The 22,389-nt window shown below is 45.0% G+C and overlaps 1 protein-coding gene across 1 annotated transcript; it reads right to left on the bottom strand.

The window, feature by feature from the left end:
* Positions 1–6,649: 6,649 nt before the first annotated feature.
* On the bottom strand, positions 6,650–13,904 carry LOC140207453 (uncharacterized). The gene is made up of 2 exons (XM_072275974.1): positions 13,510–13,904; positions 6,650–8,680 (listed from the first exon to the last, which is right to left on the bottom strand). The coding sequence occupies exon 2, from the start codon at positions 8,341–8,343 to the stop codon at positions 7,303–7,305; it is 1,041 nt and encodes a 346-aa protein (XP_072132075.1). The 5' UTR covers positions 8,344–8,680; positions 13,510–13,904; the 3' UTR covers positions 6,650–7,302.
* Positions 13,905–22,389: the final 8,485 nt, after the last annotated feature.

Raw genomic sequence — 22,389 nt, 5'->3', positions numbered from 1 at the left:
GTTCATATGCCTAAGGATAAGCTTTCCCGTTTCTACGCAGATATTTTCCCCTTACTGTGATAGATGTGGTAATGGAGTGGCCACAATAATTCATATGTTTTGGTCATGTCTGAACCTTGAAAAATTTTGGAAAGATGTATTTCAAACGCTTTCTGCACTTTTGAATGTCAGCTTTAAGCCCAATCCTTTGACTGCCATGGTTGGTTTTGTTGAGGACAGTGCTACAAAATTGAAGCCATCTAATTTGCGGGTATTGGCCTTTATGTCTCTTATGGCCAGGAGGGCGATCTTGCTCAAGTGGAAGGAGCCTGCCCCGCCCACTCATGTTCAATGACTATCTGACGTTATGTTGTGCCTTAATCTAGAGAAGATTCGTTGTCTGATTTCTGATTCGAAACATGATTTTTTTTTAATGTTATGGGGACCCTTCCTGAATAATTTTCGCAATCTTTGAACTGTTATTAAAGTATGGATCTGTGCCATTATTATTATAATATCATATGGTAAGGTATTTTTCAATTTTTTTCTGTTTTTTTAACCAACCAGCTCATTTTGGTAGTGGGGGTAAATACTCAGAGGAATCGATTTTAAAATACTGGTATCTACTTTGAGAACAGTGGTGTGTACCTGATACGGCAGGCCTTATTAATCTCTCACTAACTGTATGAGACCTTGCAGACTTTTGCTATCATTGTGGAAATGTTATGAGAAGCAATGAGACCACGATCAAAGTCATTTGTAGCTTTCTTTCCGAATGCCTCCAGTGTGCAACGCTTTTCAAATGCTTCTTTCATCTTCCGGAACTGAGTAAAACCACAAGCATCTTTTTCAGTGTGTCATTTATGGAAGTGTTTCTGCAAACTTAATGCTTTCGTTGTTTACAAGTAAGACACATGGGGCATCGCTGATCTGACACAAAGGGAATAAAACAATACTCCAGGTATGTTACTTTCTAAAGACGCACTTCTTGTGTGTCCATTTCTTAGCAGGATTAGAATTCAAGGCTTCACCACTTTCAAACCATAAGATCATAAGATACAGGAGCAGAAGTAGGCTATTCGGCCCATCGAGTCTGCTCCGCCATTCAATCATGGGCTGATCCAGTTCTTCCAGTCATCTCCACTCCCCTACTTACATCCCATACCCTTTGAATACCTGGCTAATCAAGAAACTATCTATCTCTGCCTTAAACACAACCAATGACTTAGACTCCACAGCCTCTCATGGCAACAAATTCCACAGATTTACCACCCTCTGACTAAAGTATTTTTCATAATCTGGCTGTCCTTTTGAGCCTCTCAATTTCCTCAAAACGTCCTGTCCCTCCAACTGACTTGGTATCATCCGCATCTTTGCAACAAAGCCATCAATTCTGTCATCCAAGTCACTGTCATATAACATACAAGAATCGGTCCCAACACAGATCCCTGTGGAACACCACTGGTCACCAGCAACCAATCAGAAAAGGTTCCCTTTATTACTATTCTTTACCTCCTGCCAATCAGCCACTGCTTCATCCATGCAAGGGTCTTTCCTGTAATATCATGGGCTCATAACTTGATAAACAGCCTCATGTGTGGCACCTTGTCAAGGTCCTTCTGAAACCTCACGTGCACAGCATCAACCGATTCTCCTTTGTCCATCTTGCTTGTTACTTCTTCAATGAATTCAAAGACTTTCAACATACTTGTCAGGCAAGATTTTCCCTTGAGGAAACCATGCTGAAAATGACTGAAAATACCCTGAAAGCGCATCCTCAACATCTGACTCCAATATCTTGTGAAGTGAGACTAACTGGTCTATAAGTTCTGTTCATCTACCTCCCTCCCTTCTTGAAGAGTGGAGTGATAATTCCAAATTTTCATTCGTACGGAACTGCGCCAGACTCAATTGATTATTGAACCACCATTACTAATCCCTGCACAATCTCTTCAGTCACCTCTTTGAGAACTCTGGGATGTACACCATGTGGTCCAGGTGGCCTATTTACCTTCAGACCTTTCTGTTTCCCAAGAACCTGCTCTCGAGTAATGTACTATAAATATTTCTGACCACTGACATCTGGACTTCCACCATCCTGCTGGTGTCTTCCATAGTGAAGACTGATGCAAGACACTTACTCAGTTCATCCGCCAGTTCCTTGCCTCTAATACCACCTCTCCAGCATCATTTTCCATTGGTCCGATATGCACTCTCACCTCCCCTTTACACTTTATGCATCTAAAGAAACACTTAGTATCCTCTTTATTGGCGAGCTTACCTTTGTATTACATATTGTTCCTTCTTAATTATTTTTTTAAGTTGCCTTCTGTTGGTTTTTAAAAGCTTCCCAATCCTCTGACTTCCCACCATTTTTGCTCCATTATATGCCTTCTCTTTGGTGTCTATTTTGGCTTTGCCTTCCTGTTAGCCATACTTGTATCATTAGATTAGATTATGAGGACATGTAGTCCTCTTTTATTATCATCTTGTCTTTGCAATACTTCTTCCTCTTTGGTACTTATCTATCCTGTGTCTTCGGAATTACTTGTGCATGCGCACCCTCTACCAGTACATCACCAAGGCCCAGACTGATGAGAACATGCCACAGCAATGGAGAAATGCAAACATCGTTGTCATTTACAAGAACAAGGGTGACTCGGCCATCTGCGGCAATAGTAGGGGCCTATCACTCCTTTCTGTTGCTGGAAAGGTCCTGGCTAAGGTGATGCTTCAGAGACTCATCAGCAACATCACCCAGTCAATGCTGCCTGAATCGCAGTGTGGATTTAGGAAGAACAGGAGCACGATCGACATGATCTTCACAGCCCGGCAGCTTCAGGAATAGTGCCGGGAGCAACAGCAGGACCTGTTTATGGTCTTTGTCGACCTCTCCAAAGCATTTGACACTGTGCAAAGAGAGCTCTTATGGGATGTCCTCCTCAGGTTTGGCTATCCCAATAAATTTGTTAACATCCTCTGCCAGTTCCACGATGGGATGACTGCTCGGGTGACCATAGGAGGACAAGAGTCGAAGCCCTTCCTTGTATATACAGGGGTGAGGCAGGGGTGTGTGCTAGCACCAATGCACTTTAACATCTTCCTCTTGTGTGTTACCACAATGAGATTGAAGACAGCAGCGGTGTGGCAGTGGACGTCAGATTAGATGGCAACCTCTTTGACATCAGGAGGCTCCGCGCAACACCAACCACCAAATCACTTACTGAATCAAGAGACGACTGTGCTCTTTTGGCCCATACTCCAGAGGATCTCCAGACTGTCCTTGTATTGACGTATTGAGGCCGTGGTCACCCAGCGACAGCTGCAATGGCTGGAGCACGTGATAAGGATACCCCCATGTTGGCTATGTCCATGGTATAACAAATACAACAAAGGCAATAAACTCTCTCACTATTCCCATATTAACATATTCCTCGGCAAAATACCTTGGTTCCATTCCGATCTGGAAATGTTACAAAGAAAAATAGGAATTGAAATGACGAATTTAGAAAAGACTGTTTACACTCAAACACACTTAAATTACACTACTGAGGACAGAAGGAGGAAGAGTTATAAGAGATATTTAAAACAAAAATCACCCAAACAGTCCGATAAGATTTCTAAAGAATATATTTTCATCAAAAATAAACAGGATTCAGCACTCCATGCGAGTATATATAATTCTGATCAGACATACAGATCAGAAAACAAATGAGAGGCCAACTCTGAAAAATGAATCATCACTATGGAAGAAAATGTTAATCAGTGGAATGAGTATGAGCCTCCATGGGAGACATCCCAATGATCTGAGCAGACTAGCTGGTGACAGGGAAGCTTCGAGCACCTGACTGAGAGTTGGAGGCCTCTTCCCAGAAACAGAGGTTACTTGGGGAAATATAGGACAAGGTGGTTAACATTTTAAAATATCAAAAATACAGAAAAGACAAACAATATAGGCAATAAATACAGAAAATGCCAAGAGAAACCAGACAGAGTCCAACACATTCTGGGATCCTGCAGCAGTTTAACTCAATCTGATTACTTATGCAGGTACAATCAAGTGGCAAATATCATTCACCAAAATCTTGCTTTAAAATACAAACTCATGAACGACCACTGTAACTTCATCAAGGCACAATAAATTCAAACCTGATCCAGTTTTAGAGTCAAAATCTTACAAGTTATATGATAATCAATACATAATTATGAATAAGAAAATCCATAATAACCATCCGGATATAATATTACAGGATAAACAAGCAGGAACAACCCCTTCAATAGATAAAACCATTCCCAACACACGCATGTTCCTCGACCAGTGGAGCACCTCACCACAGGAATTGTTTGTGTCAGCAGTCAGACAACCAAATTATTTTATCTGTCAATCAGCTTCCAAATCTTGCTACTCTGTCATTCGTTGCCACGCCCCACTGCTGATCCCCTTCTCCTCATCATTCGTTCTTATCCCAACCATTGTTCAGAGCCCCAAACTCTGCCCTGTGCAGACCCGCCTCTGGTTTCTGACCCTGCATCATTGAAAATCCAGCTGATGGTTTCCCATTCTGCTTTCAGTCTTTAGAGGACAGTAATGTTCTCTAACAACTCTTTAGAAGCAGGGAAAATGACTCATAATGTGGAAATGAGTCGTGATTAAGGAGGTTAACTACCAATGTCATTCTTCCTCAGCCCAGAGATTGGAGGGGCGAAGAGCATCTCAGACAGAACTGCAGTCAGCTGGACTTCTTCAGTCTGCAGAGAATTCAAGGGAAACCTCTTCACCCACAGAGTGGTGACTGTTTGGAACCCATCACCACAGGGAGAGCGAGAGATGAACAACAGGGAAGGATTTAAAAAGGACTGTCGTGGAAGTGAATCACTGGCATGGTCCAGCCGGCCTGAGTTGACTCTTTACTGTACACTATATATGTTATAAATTCACTAAGTACCAGAGACAGTTTAAAATAAACTGATTTATTTGTCTCAGATCCAGAATATTAAACTCCACTCCCATTAAAAGTGAATATGCAGCAGAAGAAACTCCTCCCATGCCCAGTGACCAGGGTGCAGAACTGGGTGTGGTGAGCAGCAGCAATAATTGCAGAGTTCAGCACCGACAGTCACTCTCAAAATTGCATTCAGCAACGGTGATGGACAAATATCCAGCATGCAGCTTATTGAAACTTTCTCCCCGGTGTGAATCCGGTAGTCTGTCATAAGTGTACCATGCTGTAAGGTTTCACTGCTAATGTAATGGCCTCTCTACACTGTTTCACTGCTGAGGTAATGGTTTCTCTGCAGAAGTTTAGGTTACGAATAGAGATAACAGGGTTTTGGAGTATGGGGTATCCAATGACAGAAATGTTCTTCCTTGTGAGTCTGGAAGAGACATTTTTGTGGTCTTTTGCTGGGGAGAGATGAGAAGATGTGAATGGAGAGAGTGGACCCTTTTTCTTTTATTTGTTTACTTCACTAACCCCATAGTCAGAGTAAAAGTTATGAAGCTCAATTGTATAATCGCATGTTGTGTACTGTTTGTTATTTCAGGGTACTGATTTGTAACAGGGGACATATCGCGCAGCATCCACCCAAACGAGATTTCTTAAGTTTGGCCGGGCTTGGGGGCTATCACCCCCTCTATTAAGCTGCTAGCCAAGGGACAGTTACATAATGTAAGATTATTGAGTGAATCGCTTCCCACATTTACAGCAGGTGAACACCCTCTCAACAGTGTGAACCTGGTAGTGTGTGATAAGGATAGATAACTGAATGAATCTATTTACGTACACACAATGGTCTAAATGAACCAGCAGCAATAGAGCACACTTGGAGTCTGGTTTTGTTATTAAAAATCACTATTTATTAGTAACTACTCAATATAGTAACTTAAACCAGGTAAATCAAAAGTTAGCCATGTTATGCATATATTTGTGTGTAAATACAATTCCCAAACTTGTTAAAGCTCGGGTGGCAAGAGTTAAAGTCTTACGATGGTAATGCAAGGAAGTTCAGTTCAATCCACGGAATTGGTGTGTGTGTGTGTGTGTGTGTGTGTGTGTGTGTGTGTGTGTGTGTGTGTGTGAGAGAGAGAGAGAGAGAGATATATATATATATATATATTTGTGATCCACGGAATTGGTGTGTGTGAGGAAGGTATTTGTGATCCAAGGTGAAAACCACACTAGGAGAAGAACGAGTAAACAGGTACCGTTGATCTTCCGTCGTCAGGCTCCAAATCCACTCTCGAGTTAGCCAAACGCAGCTTATCACTAAGGGGACCGTCTTCAAGGGTAAACTACCTCCCAGGCAAGGGTAGACACACCGGTAGCCTCCACAGGGTCAGCCCTTCCACACACCGTGATAGCCACTGATCAATTACCCTGATCGATCCTCAACCCACGCTTGTGGGCACTCGAAAGTCCCACCCAGTGACTCCTCTGTCACTGGCCTCCTTTCACTGACCGGTCACCTTAACCGGTGTCCCACTGTGTGTCTCTGGGAGAGTCATCTGACCTTGCTTAAATAAACTCGCTACGAAGCAACTGTGAACATCGAACTGTCCATCACATAACCCCGCCTCTCTCTCACCATGGCAACCAAGAAGCAACTGTGAACATTGAACTGTCCATCACATAACTCCGCCTCTCTCTCACCATGGCAACCAAGAAGCAACTGTGAACATTGAACTGTCCATCACATAACCCCGCCTCTCTCTTACCATGGCAACCAAGAAGCAACTGTGAACATTGAACTGTCCATCACATAACCCCGCCTCTCTCACCATGGCAACCAAGCAACTGTGAACATTGAACTGTCCATCACATAACCCCGCCTCTCTCTTACCATGGCAACCAAGAAGCAACTGTGAACATCGAACTGTCCATCACATAACTCCGCCTCTCTCTCACCATGGCAACCAAGCAGCAACTGTGAACATCGAACTGTCCATCACATAACTCCGCCTCTCTCTCACCATGGCAACCAAGAAGCAGGCAGCAGTACTGTAGACAGTTTCTCTCTCTCTCTCATTTAAAGGCACAGTCCATGTCCACCACAAATCCTTCACCACATTCACAGTAGGTGAACGGCCTCTCCCCGGTGTGAACTCAGTGATGCCCAATTGGTTGATTTGGCTGAGAGAATTTCTTCCCACAGTCCGAGCAGGTGATCAACCTCGACCCAGTGTGGACTCGCTGATGTTCCTTCAGTTGAGATGACGTAATGAATCCCTTCCCACGGACAGAGCAGGTGAACGGCCATTTCTCTGTGTGCCAGCAGGCGAAATGACCAATTGAATCCCTTCCCACAGACTGAGCAAGTAAATGGTCACTCCCTAGTGTGAACTGACTGGTGTCTCAGTAGATGAGATGAGCAAGTGAATCCCTTCCCACAGTCTGAGCAGGTGAACGGCCTCTCCCCGGTGTGAACTCGCTGATGTATCTTCAGTTGAGATGACTCTATGAATCCCTTCCCACACACTGAGCAGATGAATGGCCTCTCCCCATTGTGAACTGACTGGTGTCTCAGTACAGCAGATGACTTTGTAAATCCCTTCCCACACACTGAGCAGGTGAACGGCCTCACCCCAGTGTGAATTCGCTGATGTACCTTCAGTTGATATGACTGAGTGAATCCCTTCCCACAGTCTGAGCAGGTGAACGGCCTCTCCCCAGTGTGAACTCGCTGATGTGTCAGTAGGTGAGCGAACAGTTTGAATCCCTTCCCACAGTCTGAGCAGGTGAACGGCCTCTCCCCAGTGTGAACTCGCTGGTGTACCTTCAGATTAAATGAGCAAGTGAATCCCTTCCCACAGACTGAGCAGGTGAACGGTCTCTCCCTGGTGTGAACTCTCTGATGTACCTTCAGTTGAGATGACTGAATGAATCCCTTCCCACAGTCTGAGCAGGTGAATGGCCTCTCCCCAGTGTGAACTCGCTGATGTGTCAGTAGGTGAGTGAACAGTTTGAATCCCTTCCCGCAGTCTGAGCAGGTGAACGGCCTCTCCCCGGTGTGAACTCTCTGATGTACCTTCAGATTAACTGAGCAAGTGAATCCCTTCCCACAGACTGAGCAGGTGAATGGTCTCTCCCTGGTGTGAACTCGCTGGTGTGCTTTCAGATGAGATGACTGAATGAATCCCTTCCCACAGTCTGAGCAGGTGAATGGCCTCTCCCCAGTGTGAATTGACTGGTGTCTCAGTAACTGAGACGACACAGTAAATCCCTTCCCACAGTCTGAGCAGGTGAACGGCCTCTCTCCAGTGTGAACTCGCTGATGTACCTTCAGTTTACATGATTTAGTGAATCCCTTCCCACAGTCTGAGCAGGTGAACAGCCGATCCCCGGTGTGAACTCGCTGGTGAGCCATTAGGTCAGATAACCGAGTGAAACATTCCCCATAAATTCAGCAGATGACCAGCCTCTGCCCAGGGTGAACTGACTGGTGTGTCCACAGGTGGAAAGACCGACTGAATCCCTTCTCACACACAGAACAGGTGAATGGCCTTGTCCCAGTGTGAACTTGCTGATGTACCTTCAGTTGAGATGACCGACTGAATCCATTCCCACTGTCTGAGCAGATGAATGGGTTTCCCCCTTTGTTGACGTACAGCTGGGATTTTCTTTTATCTACTGTCAATATAAAGTGCCACAGTTTTAAAGCCATGAAAACATCTTCTGCCCAGATGAATGGTTGGTCTGCACAGCTGTTAAAAGGAATTAAATGAATATTAATATTATTTCATGTTCTTGTCACAGAGTCATAGAAAAGTACAACACAGAAACAGGCCATTTGGCCCATCTAGTTTGTGTTGAACTATTTAAACTGTCTACCCCTGTACCCCTACCATCCAGGTACCTATACAAACCTCTTACATGTTGAAATTGAGCTCGCATGCACCAGTTGGACTGTCTGCTCATTCCACACCTGGATGACCATCTGTGTGAAAAAGTTTCCCCTCATGTTCCCCTTCATGTTTCAACGTCACCCTTAATCCGTGGCCTCTGGTTGGAGTCCCACCAAATCTCAGTGGAAAAAGCCAGCTTGCATTTACCCTAACTATAACCCTCATAATTTTGGCACACCTCCATCAAATCTCCCCTCAATCTTTTACATTCCAAGGAATAAAGCCCCATCCTGTTCAATCTTTCCTTATAACCCAAGTCCTCCAGACCTGGCAACATCCTTGCGAACTTTCCCTGAACTCTTTCAACCTCTTTTACATCTTCCTGTAGGTTGGTGATGTGACAAAGGTGTGCAAAGACTGAGATGTTGACTGTCCTGTGCTATCAGCAGTGAGCGTCAGTTGATCTGCCACCTGTCTTCAGGAGGAGAGATAAGTAAGACAATGGAGCAACATTTGGAAATGTTAATGAAGAGACGAGAGAGTTTAACGGAAGGAGACACCGGTCTGAGTATTGTCAAGACCGGCTGCTTTGAAACCCTGAACTGTTTGAAGTCTGATGGACAGGCGATACCCCAACAGGGGGGATAAAAAGGGACAGTTTCGCTAAGGCAATAGACACCACTCACGACACCACGAGGTAACGAGACCCTGGAAGCGGTGCGCCCCCACAAGTCGGTGGGAGTTTTGGAGGGCTGGTCGCGGGACCAGCCATAGACGCACAGGGTGGAAAGTTACGGTCGGCGGGAACCAGGTGTGTGGGTCCGCCCTTGCCTGGGTGCTAGGTTCACCGCAGAAGAACGATCGTGTCTGAAACGGAGGGGTCACAGTCGGTGACCTCAGAAGACATTACAAAGGGCTCGCCCGAAAGCTAACTGCGAGGAATATCGAAGGTCTGTTTGGAATCCGATTTGAATATTCATTCGTTCTCTCTCTCTCTCTCTCTCTTCAACGGCACAAAAGCGATTACTGCGAAATGAACTAAATTGAACTCTGTCACTTGTGATTGATCATTTTACCCCTAGACTGCGACAGAGCTTGATTGATCCTATTATCCTAGTTCTGTGTACATGTATGTTTATTCATTGCTAACCTGTTGCATTTATATCCTTACTATTAGGGTACTGTGTTGCTTATTCCTTTAATAAAACTTTCTTAGTTCCAGTAATCCAGACTCCAACTGAGTGATCCATTTCTGCTGGTTTGGCAACCCAGTTACGGGGTACGTAACAGTGACCAAAACTGGACCCAACACTCCAAATTCGGCCTCACCAATGTCTTGTACAACACCAACATAACATCATCTCCTGTACTCAGTAATTTGGTTTATGAAGGTCAATGTCCCAAAATCTTTCTTTCCATCCCTATCAAACTGTGATACCACTTTCAGTGAAATATCGACCTGTATTCTCAGATTCATTTCTTCTACAATGCTTCTCGGTGCTCTACCAGTCACTGTGTAAGACCTACCCTGGTGGGTCCTACCAAAGTGCAACACTTCGCACTTGTCTGCATTAAATTCCATTTTCCATTTCTCAACCCATTTTTCCAGCGGGTCCAGATCACACTGCAAGCCATGATAGTCTTCCTCGCTGTCCACTGCACCACCAATCTTGATGTCAGCCACAAATTTGCTGATCCAGCTAACCATGTTAACATCCAGATTACTGACATAGATGACAAACAATAACAGATCCAGCACTGATCCCTGTGGCACACCACTAGTCACAGGCCTCCAGTCAGAGAGGCAACCATCTGCTACCACACACTGGCTTCTCCCAAAGACAGTGTCTCATCCAATTTACTATCTCATCCTGAATGCTGAGTGACTGAACCTTCTTGACCAACCTTCCATATGAGACTTTGTCAAGTGCCTTGCTAAAGTCCATGTAGACAACATCCACTGCCTTGCCTTCATCCACTTTCCTGATAACTTCCTCAAAAGGCTCTGTAAGATTGGTGAGACATGACCTACCGTGCACAAAGCCATGCTGTCTATCCTTAATCAGTCCACATCTATCCAAGTACTTACAGTATATATCCGGTTCCTGCACACACGTTCCAATAGCTTTCCCACTACTGATGTCAAGCTCACCAATGTACAATCTCTTAGTTTATTTTTAGAGCCTTTCTTGAACAGCGGAACAACATTGGCTGTCCTCCAATCCTCCAGTACCTCACCTGTCACTAAGGTTGATTTAAATATCTGCGCATGGGCCCCAACAATTTCTGCACTTGTCTGCCGCAGAGTCCCAGGGAACAACTTGTCAGGCCCTGGGTATTTATCCACGCTAATTTGCCTTAAGACAGCAAACACCTCCACCTCTGTAATCTGTACAGGATCCATGAAGTTGATGCTGCTTTGCCTCACTTCTATAGACTCTGTGTCCATCTCCTGAGTAAATATGGATGCAAAAAAAATCTCCCACATCTATTTTGTCTCCTCATATGGATTACCATTCTGATCTTGCAGAGGATTAATTTTTTCCCTTGCAATCTTTTCACTCATAATATATCTGCAGAATCCCCGAGGATTCTCCTTCACCTTGTCTGCTGGGGCAACCTCACGCCTTCTTTTATTTCTTTCATAAGTGTTCACTTGAATTTCCTGTACTTCATAAGTACCCCATTTGTTCCTATCTGCCTGTACCTGGTATGCACCTCCTTTTTATTGATCTGGGAGAGGAAAGCCAAAGGGGTGATAGAGCTGTATGGTGGGAGGTAGGGGTAAGGGGGGGGGGGTTAAGCTAAAGTTGCAGGGGGAATAGAGCCCTGAATAACAGAACAGATAGTGGAGAGGTTGTGGAGACAGATGTTGTTCAGTCCTCAGACAAATTCAGGAATGAAAAAGTTGAGCATGGTGCAGTGAACATGCTGAGCCCTGTACATTTCAATACAAGGAGCAGTGTAGGAAAGGCAGATGTGTTCAGGGCATGGAACAACACTGAAATTATGACACCAGCATCTGGCAACTGTGGACTGGGACAGGCTGCTTTATGGCAAAGGTGAGCTTGGTAAATTGAGGACTTCAAAGCAAAATTTTGTAAGTACAAAGTGGGTATGTGCTTGTCAGAATAAAAGGTAAAGATAGAAACTGTATCTCTTGGTTTTCAAGTGATATTGAGAACCTGGTGAAGCACAAAATGGAGTTGCATAACAGGGATAGGCAGGTAGGTTCTTATGGAGTATAAGAAATGCAAGAGGACACATAAGAAATAATTCAGGATGGTTGAAAGAAAGCATGAGATTCCCCTCACAGAAGAGATAAAGGATAATCCTCAGGGATTCTGGAGATAGATTAAAAGCAAAAGAATTGCAAGGCACAAAATTGGTCCTCTGGAAGACTGAAGTGGCAATCCACGTGTGGAACCAAAGCAGATGGGGGAGATCTTAAATATTTTTTTCATCTCATTTACTCAGGAGATGGACACAGTGTCAATGAGAGTGTGGAAAAGTGGCATTAAAATCATGGGACCTGTACAGATTAAAGAAAAGGAGATGTTTGCTATCCTGAGGCAGATTAGGGTGGATAAATCTTCAGGGCATGACAAGGTGCTCCCTCGGACCCTACGGGAGGTAGTGCAGAAATTGTTGGGGCCCTAGCAGAGATAATTAAATCATCCTTAGTGACGGGGGATTATCAGAGGATTGTAGGATAGCCAAAGTTATTTCGCAGTTCAACATACAACATAGAAATCTACAGCATATTCCAGGCCATTCAGCCCACAATGATGTGCCAACTATGAAACTTACTCTAGAAACTGCCTGGAATTTCCCTAGCACATGGACCTCTATGTTTCTAAGCTCCATGTACCTATCTAAGAGGCTGTTAAAAGACCCTCTTGTATCTGGCTCGACCACCACTGCAGGCAGTGCATTCCACGCACCCAGCACTCTCTGTATAAAAAACTTACCCCTGCCATCCCCTCGGTACCTATTTCCAAGCAGCTTAAAGCTACGCCCCTCATGTTGGCCATTTCAGCCCTGGGAAAAGCCTCTGGCTATCCACATGATCAATGCCCCTCATCATCCTATACACCTAAAAAAGGCTCTAAGCATAAACAAGGAAATCATACATTGCTTTGAGGATTTGTTGGAAGTGTACAAAAGGTATGAGGGTATAGATAGGGTAAATGCAAGCAGCTTTTTCCACTGATGTTGGGTGGGACGACAACCAGAGGTCATGGGTAAGTGACTTCCCCATTTATACAACACAATACAATACAGCACAATACAGGCCCTTCGGCCCACAACGCTGTGCTGAACATTATTTACTTCAGAAATTCCCTAGAGTTCCCCATAGCCCTGTATTTTTCTACACGCCGTGTACCTATCCAGGAGCCTCTTAAAAGACCCTATTGTATTCGGCTTCATCACAGCTGCCGCAGCCCATTCCACGCACTCACCACCCTGTGTAAAAAACTTACCCCTTGTGGTGATATCACGTGTCAGGACGTGACTGGACAGAGTTCTGAGCATGAACAGAAATGAAGAATGATAGAGAAGCATGGCAGTGTAAAACTTGTTTTTTTCTGCTGTTAAATACAAGTTCAGTTCTGCAGAATATGGTTTGTTATTAGTAACCCACGGTACGTATAAAGAACACAACACCCCTGACATCTCCTTCGTACCTGCTTCCAAGCGCCTTAAAACTGTGTCCTCTCTGCAGATTTTCTCTTGTTTGTGACTGGAGGCAGAACAAAGGTGATTTTCTCAACAGCTGATGTAAAAGATTTTGTTCCCTTTCTCCGAGTTCCCGATCCTTGCATTTAGACAGCTGGAGCTCAGCTCTGTCTGAGAGACCCATCGGTTCCCATTCCCTCATCAGCCGGAAGCTCCCCGGGGCCCGTGTACGGATGGTGGGGCTGAGAGAGAGGGAAGAGAGCAGGACTGTCCCGGGATTGCGGGTCACGGAGTCCGGAATTAACAGCAATTGTCCCGAAGTCGGTGTTGAAACCCCCTACTAACCCCCGGAGACTCCCTCTTACCTGCAGCCGATCTACTTAGGCCCACCGTACTGCGCGCATGCGTGATATTCGAAACGTCACAACCTTTACGCCTGCGCATTTGATCGGTGCTTCGGCGAAATTTCTAATGCAGGGATTTATGGGTAATCACGGCGCCATTACAAGTTTCTGTAAGCACCTGTTCCATGTCCATACCTAAGTTTTTTTTTGTTCAGCAGCTGTTTTAACGAAGAAAGCGGCTCCCATAAACAATATACTCAATATCAACGTGTATCAAATGCCAAAGTACAATCCTCTTACTAACGTAGATATAAAACACAACAGATTCTGCAGTTGCTGGAAGTACAGAGACATACACACACAAAATGCTGGAGGAACTCTGCAGTTCAGGTAGCGACTAAGCAGAGGAGTACATAGTCCAGGCATGCTGAAAGGGTTCGGCCTGAATGTTATCTTCTTATTCCTCTCCACATCTGTTGCCAGGTCTGCTGATTTCTTCCAGTATTTTGGAGAAATTAACCAACTTTTTTTTTCAATCAATCAGTTTCCAAATGTTTCATTTGTAGACACATCCTGCTGGTCTGATTCCTCCTCCTCCTCATAAACTCTAGACCCCATCTCTCTCTGGAGCCTCAAAGCCCTGACTCAGGCCGACATCTCATTGGTTTCTGACTCTGCTCCATCAAAGAATCATTCGCTAGTCTGCTGTCAGACTTTAGAGGCGCATTGCAACAACCCAGCTGTCTGAGGCACAGTCCTTTGAAATTAGTGAAAATGACCGAAAACTTTGAAAAGAGCAGCAAAGGAGTTCAGCTAAATTATTTCACAGCGCTGAAGAACTTCAAATACACAGGGAGCTCATCGTCTTATTCAGCCTGGAGAAAATCATGCAGGGAATTCATGCAGGTGTATAAGATGATGAGAGATATTGGTCGTGTGGATAGCCAGAGGCTTTTTCCCAGGGCTGAAATGCCTAACACGAGGGGCATAGTTTTAAGGTGCTTGGAAGCAGGCGCACAGGAGATGTCAAAGAGTGGTGGGTGTGTGGAATGCACAGCCAGAGACATTGGTAGACGTGGATACAATAGGGTCTTTTAAGATACTCTTAGACAATCGACAATAGGTGCAGGAGTAGGCCATTCGGCCCTTAGAGTCAGAACCACCATTCACTGTGATCATGGCTGATCATCCACAATCAGTATCCAGTTCCTGCCTTCTCCCCATATCCCTTCACTCTGCTATATTTAAGAGCTCTATCTAACTCTTTTTTGAAAGAATCCAGAGAATTGGTCTCCACTGCCTTCTGAGGCAGAGCAATCCACAGAACCACAACCCTCTGGGTGAAAAAGTCTTTCCTCAACTCTGTTCTAAATTGTATACCCCTTATTCTTAAACTGTGGCCTCTGGTTCTGGACTGCCCGAACATCGAGAACATGTTTCCTGCCTCTAGCGTGTCCAATCCTTTAATAACCTTATACGTTTCAATCAGATCCCCTCTCATCCTTCTAAATTCCAGCGTATATAACCCCAGTCGCTCCAATCTTTCAACATATGACAGTCCCACCATCCCGGGAATTAACCTTGTGAAACTATGCTACACTCCCTCAATAGCTGGAATGTCCTTCCACAAATTTGGAGACCAAAACTGTACACAATATTCCAGGTGTGGTCTCACCAGGGCCTGTACAATTGCAGAAGGACCTCTTTGCTCTTATACTCAATTCCCCTTGTTATGAAGGCCAGCATGCCATTAGCTTTCTTCATTGCCTGCTGCACCTGCATGCTTACTTTCAGTGACTGATGAACAAGGACACCTCAATCTCCTTGTACTTCCCCTTTTCCTAACTTAACACCATTTAGATAGTAATCTGCCTTCCTGTTCTTGCCACCAAAGTGGATAACCTCACATTTATTCACATTAAACTGCACCCGCCGTGCATCTGCCCACTCACCCAACCTGTCCAAGTCACCCTGCATTCTCATAACGTCCTGCTCACATTTCACACTGCCACCCAGATTTGTGTCATCTGCAAATTTGCTAATGTTACTTTTAATCCCTTCATCTAAATCATTAATGTATATTGTAAATAGCTGCGGTCCCAGCACCGAGCCTTGCGGTACCCCACTGGTCACTGCCTGAAAAGGACACATTAATCCCTACTCTTTGTTTCCTGTCTGCCAACCAATTTTCTATCCATGTCAGTACCCTACCCCGAATACCATTTGTTCTAATTTTGCACACTAACCTCCTACGTGGGACCTTATCAAAGGCTTCCCGAAAGTCTAGGTACACTACATCCACTGGCTTTCCCATGTCCATTTTCATAGTTACGTTCTCAAAAAATTCCAGAAGATTAGTCAAGCATCATTTTCCCATCGTAAATCCATGTTGACTGGGACCTATCCTGCCACTGCTATCCAAATGTGCAACTATTACATCTTTTACAATTGATTCCAGCATCTTCCCCACCACTGATGTCAGACTAACTGGTCTATAATCCTAGGGGGTACTTGAATCCTAGGGGGACCAATATCCTGGCAGGGAAATTAGCGGGGGCTACTGAGGTGACTTTAAACTTGAACGGTTGGGGGGTGGGAATCAAATTAAAGAGGCTAGGCGTGAGGAGGTTAGTTCACTACAGGGGGATGGGAACCAGTGCAGAGAGACAGAGGGGTATAAAGTGAGGGTAGAAACAAAAAGTACTATGGAGAAAAGTAAAAGTGGCAGGCCGACAAATCCAGGGCAAGCATTAAAAAGGGCCACTTTTCAGCATAATTGTATAAGGGCTAAGAGAGTTGTAAAAGAGCGCCTGAAGGCTTTGTGTGTCAATGCAAGGAGCATTCGTAATAAGGTGGATGAATTGAAAGTGCAGATTGTTATTAACGATTATGATATAGTTGGAATCACAGAGACATGGCTCCAGGGTGACCAGGGATGGGAGCTCAACGTTCAGGGATATTCAATATTCAGGAGGGATAGACATGAAGGAAGGGGAGGTGAGGTGGCGTTGCTGGTTAAAGAAGAGATTAACGCAATAGAAAGGAAGGACATAAGCCGGGAAGATGTGGAATCGATATGGGTAGAGCTGCGTAACACTAAGGGGCAGAAGACACTGGTGGGAGTTGTGTACAGGCCACCTAACAGTAGTAGTGAGGTCAGAGATGGTATTAAACAGGAAATTAGAAATGTGTGCAATAAAGGAACAGCAGTTATATTGGGTGACTTCAATCTACATGTAGATTGGGTGAACCAAATTGGTAAAGGTGCTGAGGAAGAGGATTTCTTGGAATGTATGCGGGATGGTTTTTTGAACCAACATGTCGAGGAACCAACTAGAGAGCAGGCTATTCTGGACTGGGTTTTGAGCAATGAGGAAGGGTTAATTAGCAATCTTGTTGTGAGAGGCCCCTTGGGTAAGAGTGACCATAATATTGGGGAATTCTTCATTAAGATGGAGAGTGACATAGTTAATTCAGAAACAAAGGTTCTGAACTTAAAGAGGGGTAACTTTGAAGGTATGAGACGTGAATTAGCTAAGATAGACTGGCAAATGACACTTAAAGGATTGACGGTGGATATGCAATGGCAAGCATTTAAAGGTTGCATGGATGAACTGCAACAAATGTTCATCCCAGTTTGGCAAAAGAATAAATCAAGGAAGGTAGTGCACCCGTGGCTGACAAGAGAAATTAGGGATAGTATCAATTCCAAAGAAGCAGCATACAAATTAGCCAGAGAAATTGGCTCACCTGAGGACTGGGAGAAATTCAGAGTTCAGCAGAGGAGGACAAAGGGCTTGATTAGGAAGGGGAAAAAAGATTATGAGAGAAGACTGGCAGGCAACATAAAAACGGACTGTAAAAGCTTTTATAGATATGTAAAAAGGAAAAGACTGGTAAAGACAAATGTAGGTCCCCTGCAGGCAGAAACAGGTGAATTGATTATGGGGAGCAAGGACATGGCAGACCAATTGAATAATTACTTTGGTTCTGTCTTCACTGAGGAGGACATAAATAAACTTCCAGAAATAGTAGGAGACAGAGGGTCCAGTGAGATGGAGGAACTGAGCGAAATACATGTTAGTAGGGAAGTGGTGTTAGGTAAATTGAAGGGATTGAAGGCAGATAAATCCCCAGGGCCAGATGGTCTGCATCCCAGGGTGCTTAAGGAAGTAGCCCAAGAAATAGTGGATGCATTAGTGATAATTTTTCAAAACTCGTTAGATTCTGGACTAGTTCCTGAGGATTGGAGGGTGGCTAATGTAACTCCACTTTTTAAAAAAGGAGGGAGAGAGAAACCGGGGAATTATAGACCGGTTAGCCTAACGTCGGTGGTGGGGAAACTGCTGGAGTCAGTTATCAAGGATGTGATAACAGTACATTTGGAAAGCGGTGAAATGATCGGACAAAGTCAGCATGGATTTGTGAAAGGAAAATCATGTCTGACGAATCTCATAGAATTTTTTGAGGATGTAACTAGTAGAGTGGATAGGGGAGAACCAGTGGATGTGGTATATTTGGATTTTCAGAAGGCTTTTGACAAGGTCCCACACAGGAGATTAGTGTGCAAACTTAAAACACACGGTATTGGGGGTAAGGTATTGGTGTGGGTGGAGAATTGGTTAGCAGACAGGAAGCAAAGAGTGGGAATAAACGGGACCTTTTCAGAATGGCAGGCGGTGACTAGTGGGGTACCGCAAGGCTCAGTGCTGGGACCCCAATTGTTTACAATATATATTAATGACTTGGATGAGGGAATTAAATGCAGCATCTCCAAGTTTGCGGATGACACGAAGCTGGGTGGCAGTGTTAGCTGTGAGGAGGATGCTAAGAGGATGCAGGGTGACTTGGATAGGTTGGGTGAGTGGGCAAATTCATGGCAGATGCAATTTAATGTGGATAAATGTGAAGTTATCCACTTTGGTGGCAAAAATAGGAAAACAGATTATTATCTGAATGGTGGCCGATTAGAAAAAGGGGAGGTGCAACGTGACCTGGGTGTCATTATACACCAGTCATTGAAAGTGGGCATGCAGGTACAGCAGGCAGTGAAAAAGGCGAATGGTATGCTGGCATTTATAGCGAGAGGATTTGAGTACAGGAGCAGGGAGGTACTACTGCAGTTGTACAAGGCCTTGGTGAGACCACACCTGGAGTATTGTGTGCAGTTTTGGTCCCCTAATCTGAGGAAAGACATCCTTGCCATAGAGGGAGTACAGAGAAGGTTCACCAGATTGATTCCTGGAATGGCAGGACTTTCATATGAAGAAAGAATGGATGAACTGGGCTTGTACTCGTTGGAATTTAGAAGATTGAGGGGGGATCTGATTGAAACGTATAAGATCCTAAAGGGATTGGACAGGCTAGATGCAGGAAGATTGTTCCCGATATTGGGGAAGTCCAGAACGAGGGGTCACAGTTTGAGGATAGAGGGGAAGCCTTTTAGGACTGAGATTAGGAAAAACTTCTTCACACAGAGAGTGGTGAATCTGTGGAATTCTCTGCCACAGGAAACAGTTGAGGCCAGTTCATTGGCTATATTTAAGAGGGAGTTAGATATGGCCCTTGTGGCTACGGGGGTCAGGGGGTATGGAGGGAAGGCTGGGGCAGTGTTCTGAGTTGGATGATCAGCCATGATCATAATAAATGGCGGTGCAGGCTTGAAGGGCCGAATGGCCTACTCCTGCACCTATTTTCTATGTTTCTATAATTGCCTGTTTTCTCACTCCCTCCTTTCTTCAAAAGTGGGATAACATTAGCTACCCTCCAATCCACAGGAACTGATCCTGAATCGAAAGAACATTGGAAAATGATTACCAATAGACAGGTACATGGAGCTTAGGAAAATAGAGGGCAATGCGGTCGGGAAATTCCAGGCAGTTTCTGGAGTAGGTTACATGATTGGCACAACATTGTGAGCTGAGGGGCCTGTAATCTGCTCTAGATTTCTATGATTCTATGAAATTCAAGGGAAATCTCTTCTCCTGCAGAGTAGTGACTAGTTGCAACCTGTCATCATGGGGAGAGTGAGAGGTGAAGTGAACAACAGGGCTAGATTTTACAATACTGATATGGAACAGAAACATGGGCAGGGACCAGACGGACTGAGTGGCCTCTCTAGTGTACAGAGTGAGTGTGGTAGAGACAGTAAGTATCTGTGACATGAGATTTGAAACAGAACTGATTTATCTTTTACAGATCCACAATATTAAACATCAGTCTAGTTTAAGGCTAACATCAGAAGAACGTTGGATTTGATAAGGTACACCATGCAAGGCTTATTGAGAAAGTAAGGAGGCCTGGGATCCAAGGGGAGATTGCTTTGTGGATCCAGATCTGGCTTGCCCACAGAAGGCAAAGAGTGGTTGTAGACAGGTCATATTCTTCATGGAGGTCGGTGACCAGTGGTGTGCCTCAGGGATCTGTTCTGGGACCCCTACTCTTTGTGATTTTTATAAATGACCTGGATGAGGAAGTGGAGGGATGGGTTAGTAAATTTGCTGATGACACAAAGGTTGGAGGTGTTGTGGATAGTGTGGAGGGCTGTCAGAGATTACAGCAGACATTGATAGGATGCAAAACTGGGCTGAGAAGTAGAAGATGGAATTCAACCCAGATAAGTGTGAGGTGGTTCACTTTGGTAGGTCAAATATGATGGCAGAATATAGTACTAATGGTGAGACTCTTGGCAGTGTAGAGGATCAGAGGGATCTTGTGGTGCGAGTCCATAAGTCACTCAAAGCTGCTACGCAGGTTGACTCTGTGGTTAAGAAGGCGTACGTTGGGAATTCTAGGTACTGATTAAGGTCATCTTTGTTTCTTGGCACGGTCTGCGATCTCTCTACAAATTTTTTCCTCTAAATCCCTCAGACTGTTGGGTGCAACCAAGTCCCAGTAATGGCTACAATATCATAATTCCCTGTCCTGAGCTCATCTGGCTTTCCTACGATGCTTCTTGCATTGTGATATACATAGCTCAGCACATTCATCGCACCATGCTCAACCATTTGATCGCTGACTCTATCTGAGGTCTGAACAACATCTGACTGGTGTCAAGAAAACAAACTCTCCCTCATGGTCACAAAAACAAAGGAGCTGATTGTGGACGACAGGAGGAATGGAGACAGGCTAACCCCTATTGACATCAATGGATCTGGGGTTGAGAGGGTGAACAGCTTTAAGTTCCTCGGAATAAACATCACCGAGGATCTCACACGGTCTGTACATACCGGCTGTGTTGTGAAAAAAGCACACCAGCACCTCTTTCACCTCAGACGGCTGAAGAAGTTTGGGATGGGGCTCCAAATCCGAAGGTCTTTCTACAGGGACACAATTGGGAGCATCCTGACTGGCTGCATCACTGCCTGGTATGGGAACTGTACTTCCCTTAATCGCAGGAACCTGCAGAGAGTGGTGCAGACAGCCCAGCACATCTGTAGATGTGAACTTCCCACTATTCAGGACATTTACAGAGACAGGGGTGTAAAAAGGGCCCAAAGGATATTGGGGACCCGAGTCACCACAACCACAAACTGTTCCTGCTGCTCCCATCCAGGAAACGGTACAACAGCAAAAGGACCAACAGGCTCCGGGACATCATCTTCCACCAGGCCGTCAGACTGATTAATTCATGCTGATACAATTCAATTTCTATGTTATATTGACTGTCCTGTGTACAAACTATTTATTATAAATGACTATAAATTACACATTGCACATTTAGATGGGGACATAATGTAAATATTTCTACTCCTCATGTATATGAAGGATGTATGTAATAAAGTCAGTTCACCCTCCCCACTATCTGTTCTGTCATTCTGGCTCCCATTCCCCCTACAACTTATTTGAACCACATCACCCTCTCCCCACACTAGCACTAGCGAGCCTGACCACTGGGATATTAGTCCCCTCTCACCCCTTTGACTTTCCTCTGTCAGTGATCCCCCCGACAGTGTCTAAAGTGGGTCCACCTGTTGTTGTGCGGGACGGACACAAGATTACTCTGCGATGGCCATTTCACCTCATTCCCCTTCCCGACTCTCACCCAGTTTCCCGTGTCCCGCACCTGGGGTGTACCTCACCTCTCCTCATCTCACATGGGGGCAGAACAAAGGTGATTTTCTCAACAGCTGATGTCAAAGATTTTGTTCCCTCGGAGGGAAATGGAAATAAATCAGAAAGCGGACATTTACTTTGGAATTTGTTCCGCTTTGACGGAGAGATCGACGCGGGAAACGGAGTCAGCAGGGGTAACGCCCTCTCGGCTGGTCCGCCTTCGCTATTGGTTGTAACCAGCGATTGACATCTCTTTGCACCAATGGTTATAGCGCAGCTCCTGAATCTTCTGTTGACAACGGTGGGGGAGGGGCTGGTCACGTGACTAGTAGCCCAGCCGTTAAACCGACAAAACTCGAGCTCTCCAGCGCACGGGTGACGTAAGACACGGCGCACGTGAGGGCAGATCCCGTTGTGGGGGACCCATGTGTGACGTCGGGCGGTGCGTGCATCTGTGTGACGTCACCTGTGGGGGAGCGCTCGTATTTA

Source organism: Mobula birostris, chromosome 13, assembly GCF_030028105.1.
Source record: "Mobula birostris isolate sMobBir1 chromosome 13, sMobBir1.hap1, whole genome shotgun sequence".
In the NCBI taxonomy this organism is placed as follows: Eukaryota; Metazoa; Chordata; class Chondrichthyes; order Myliobatiformes; family Myliobatidae; genus Mobula; species Mobula birostris.
Note: the sequence above shows the minus strand (reverse complement) of the source record. Positions and strands in the feature narration are given on the sequence as shown.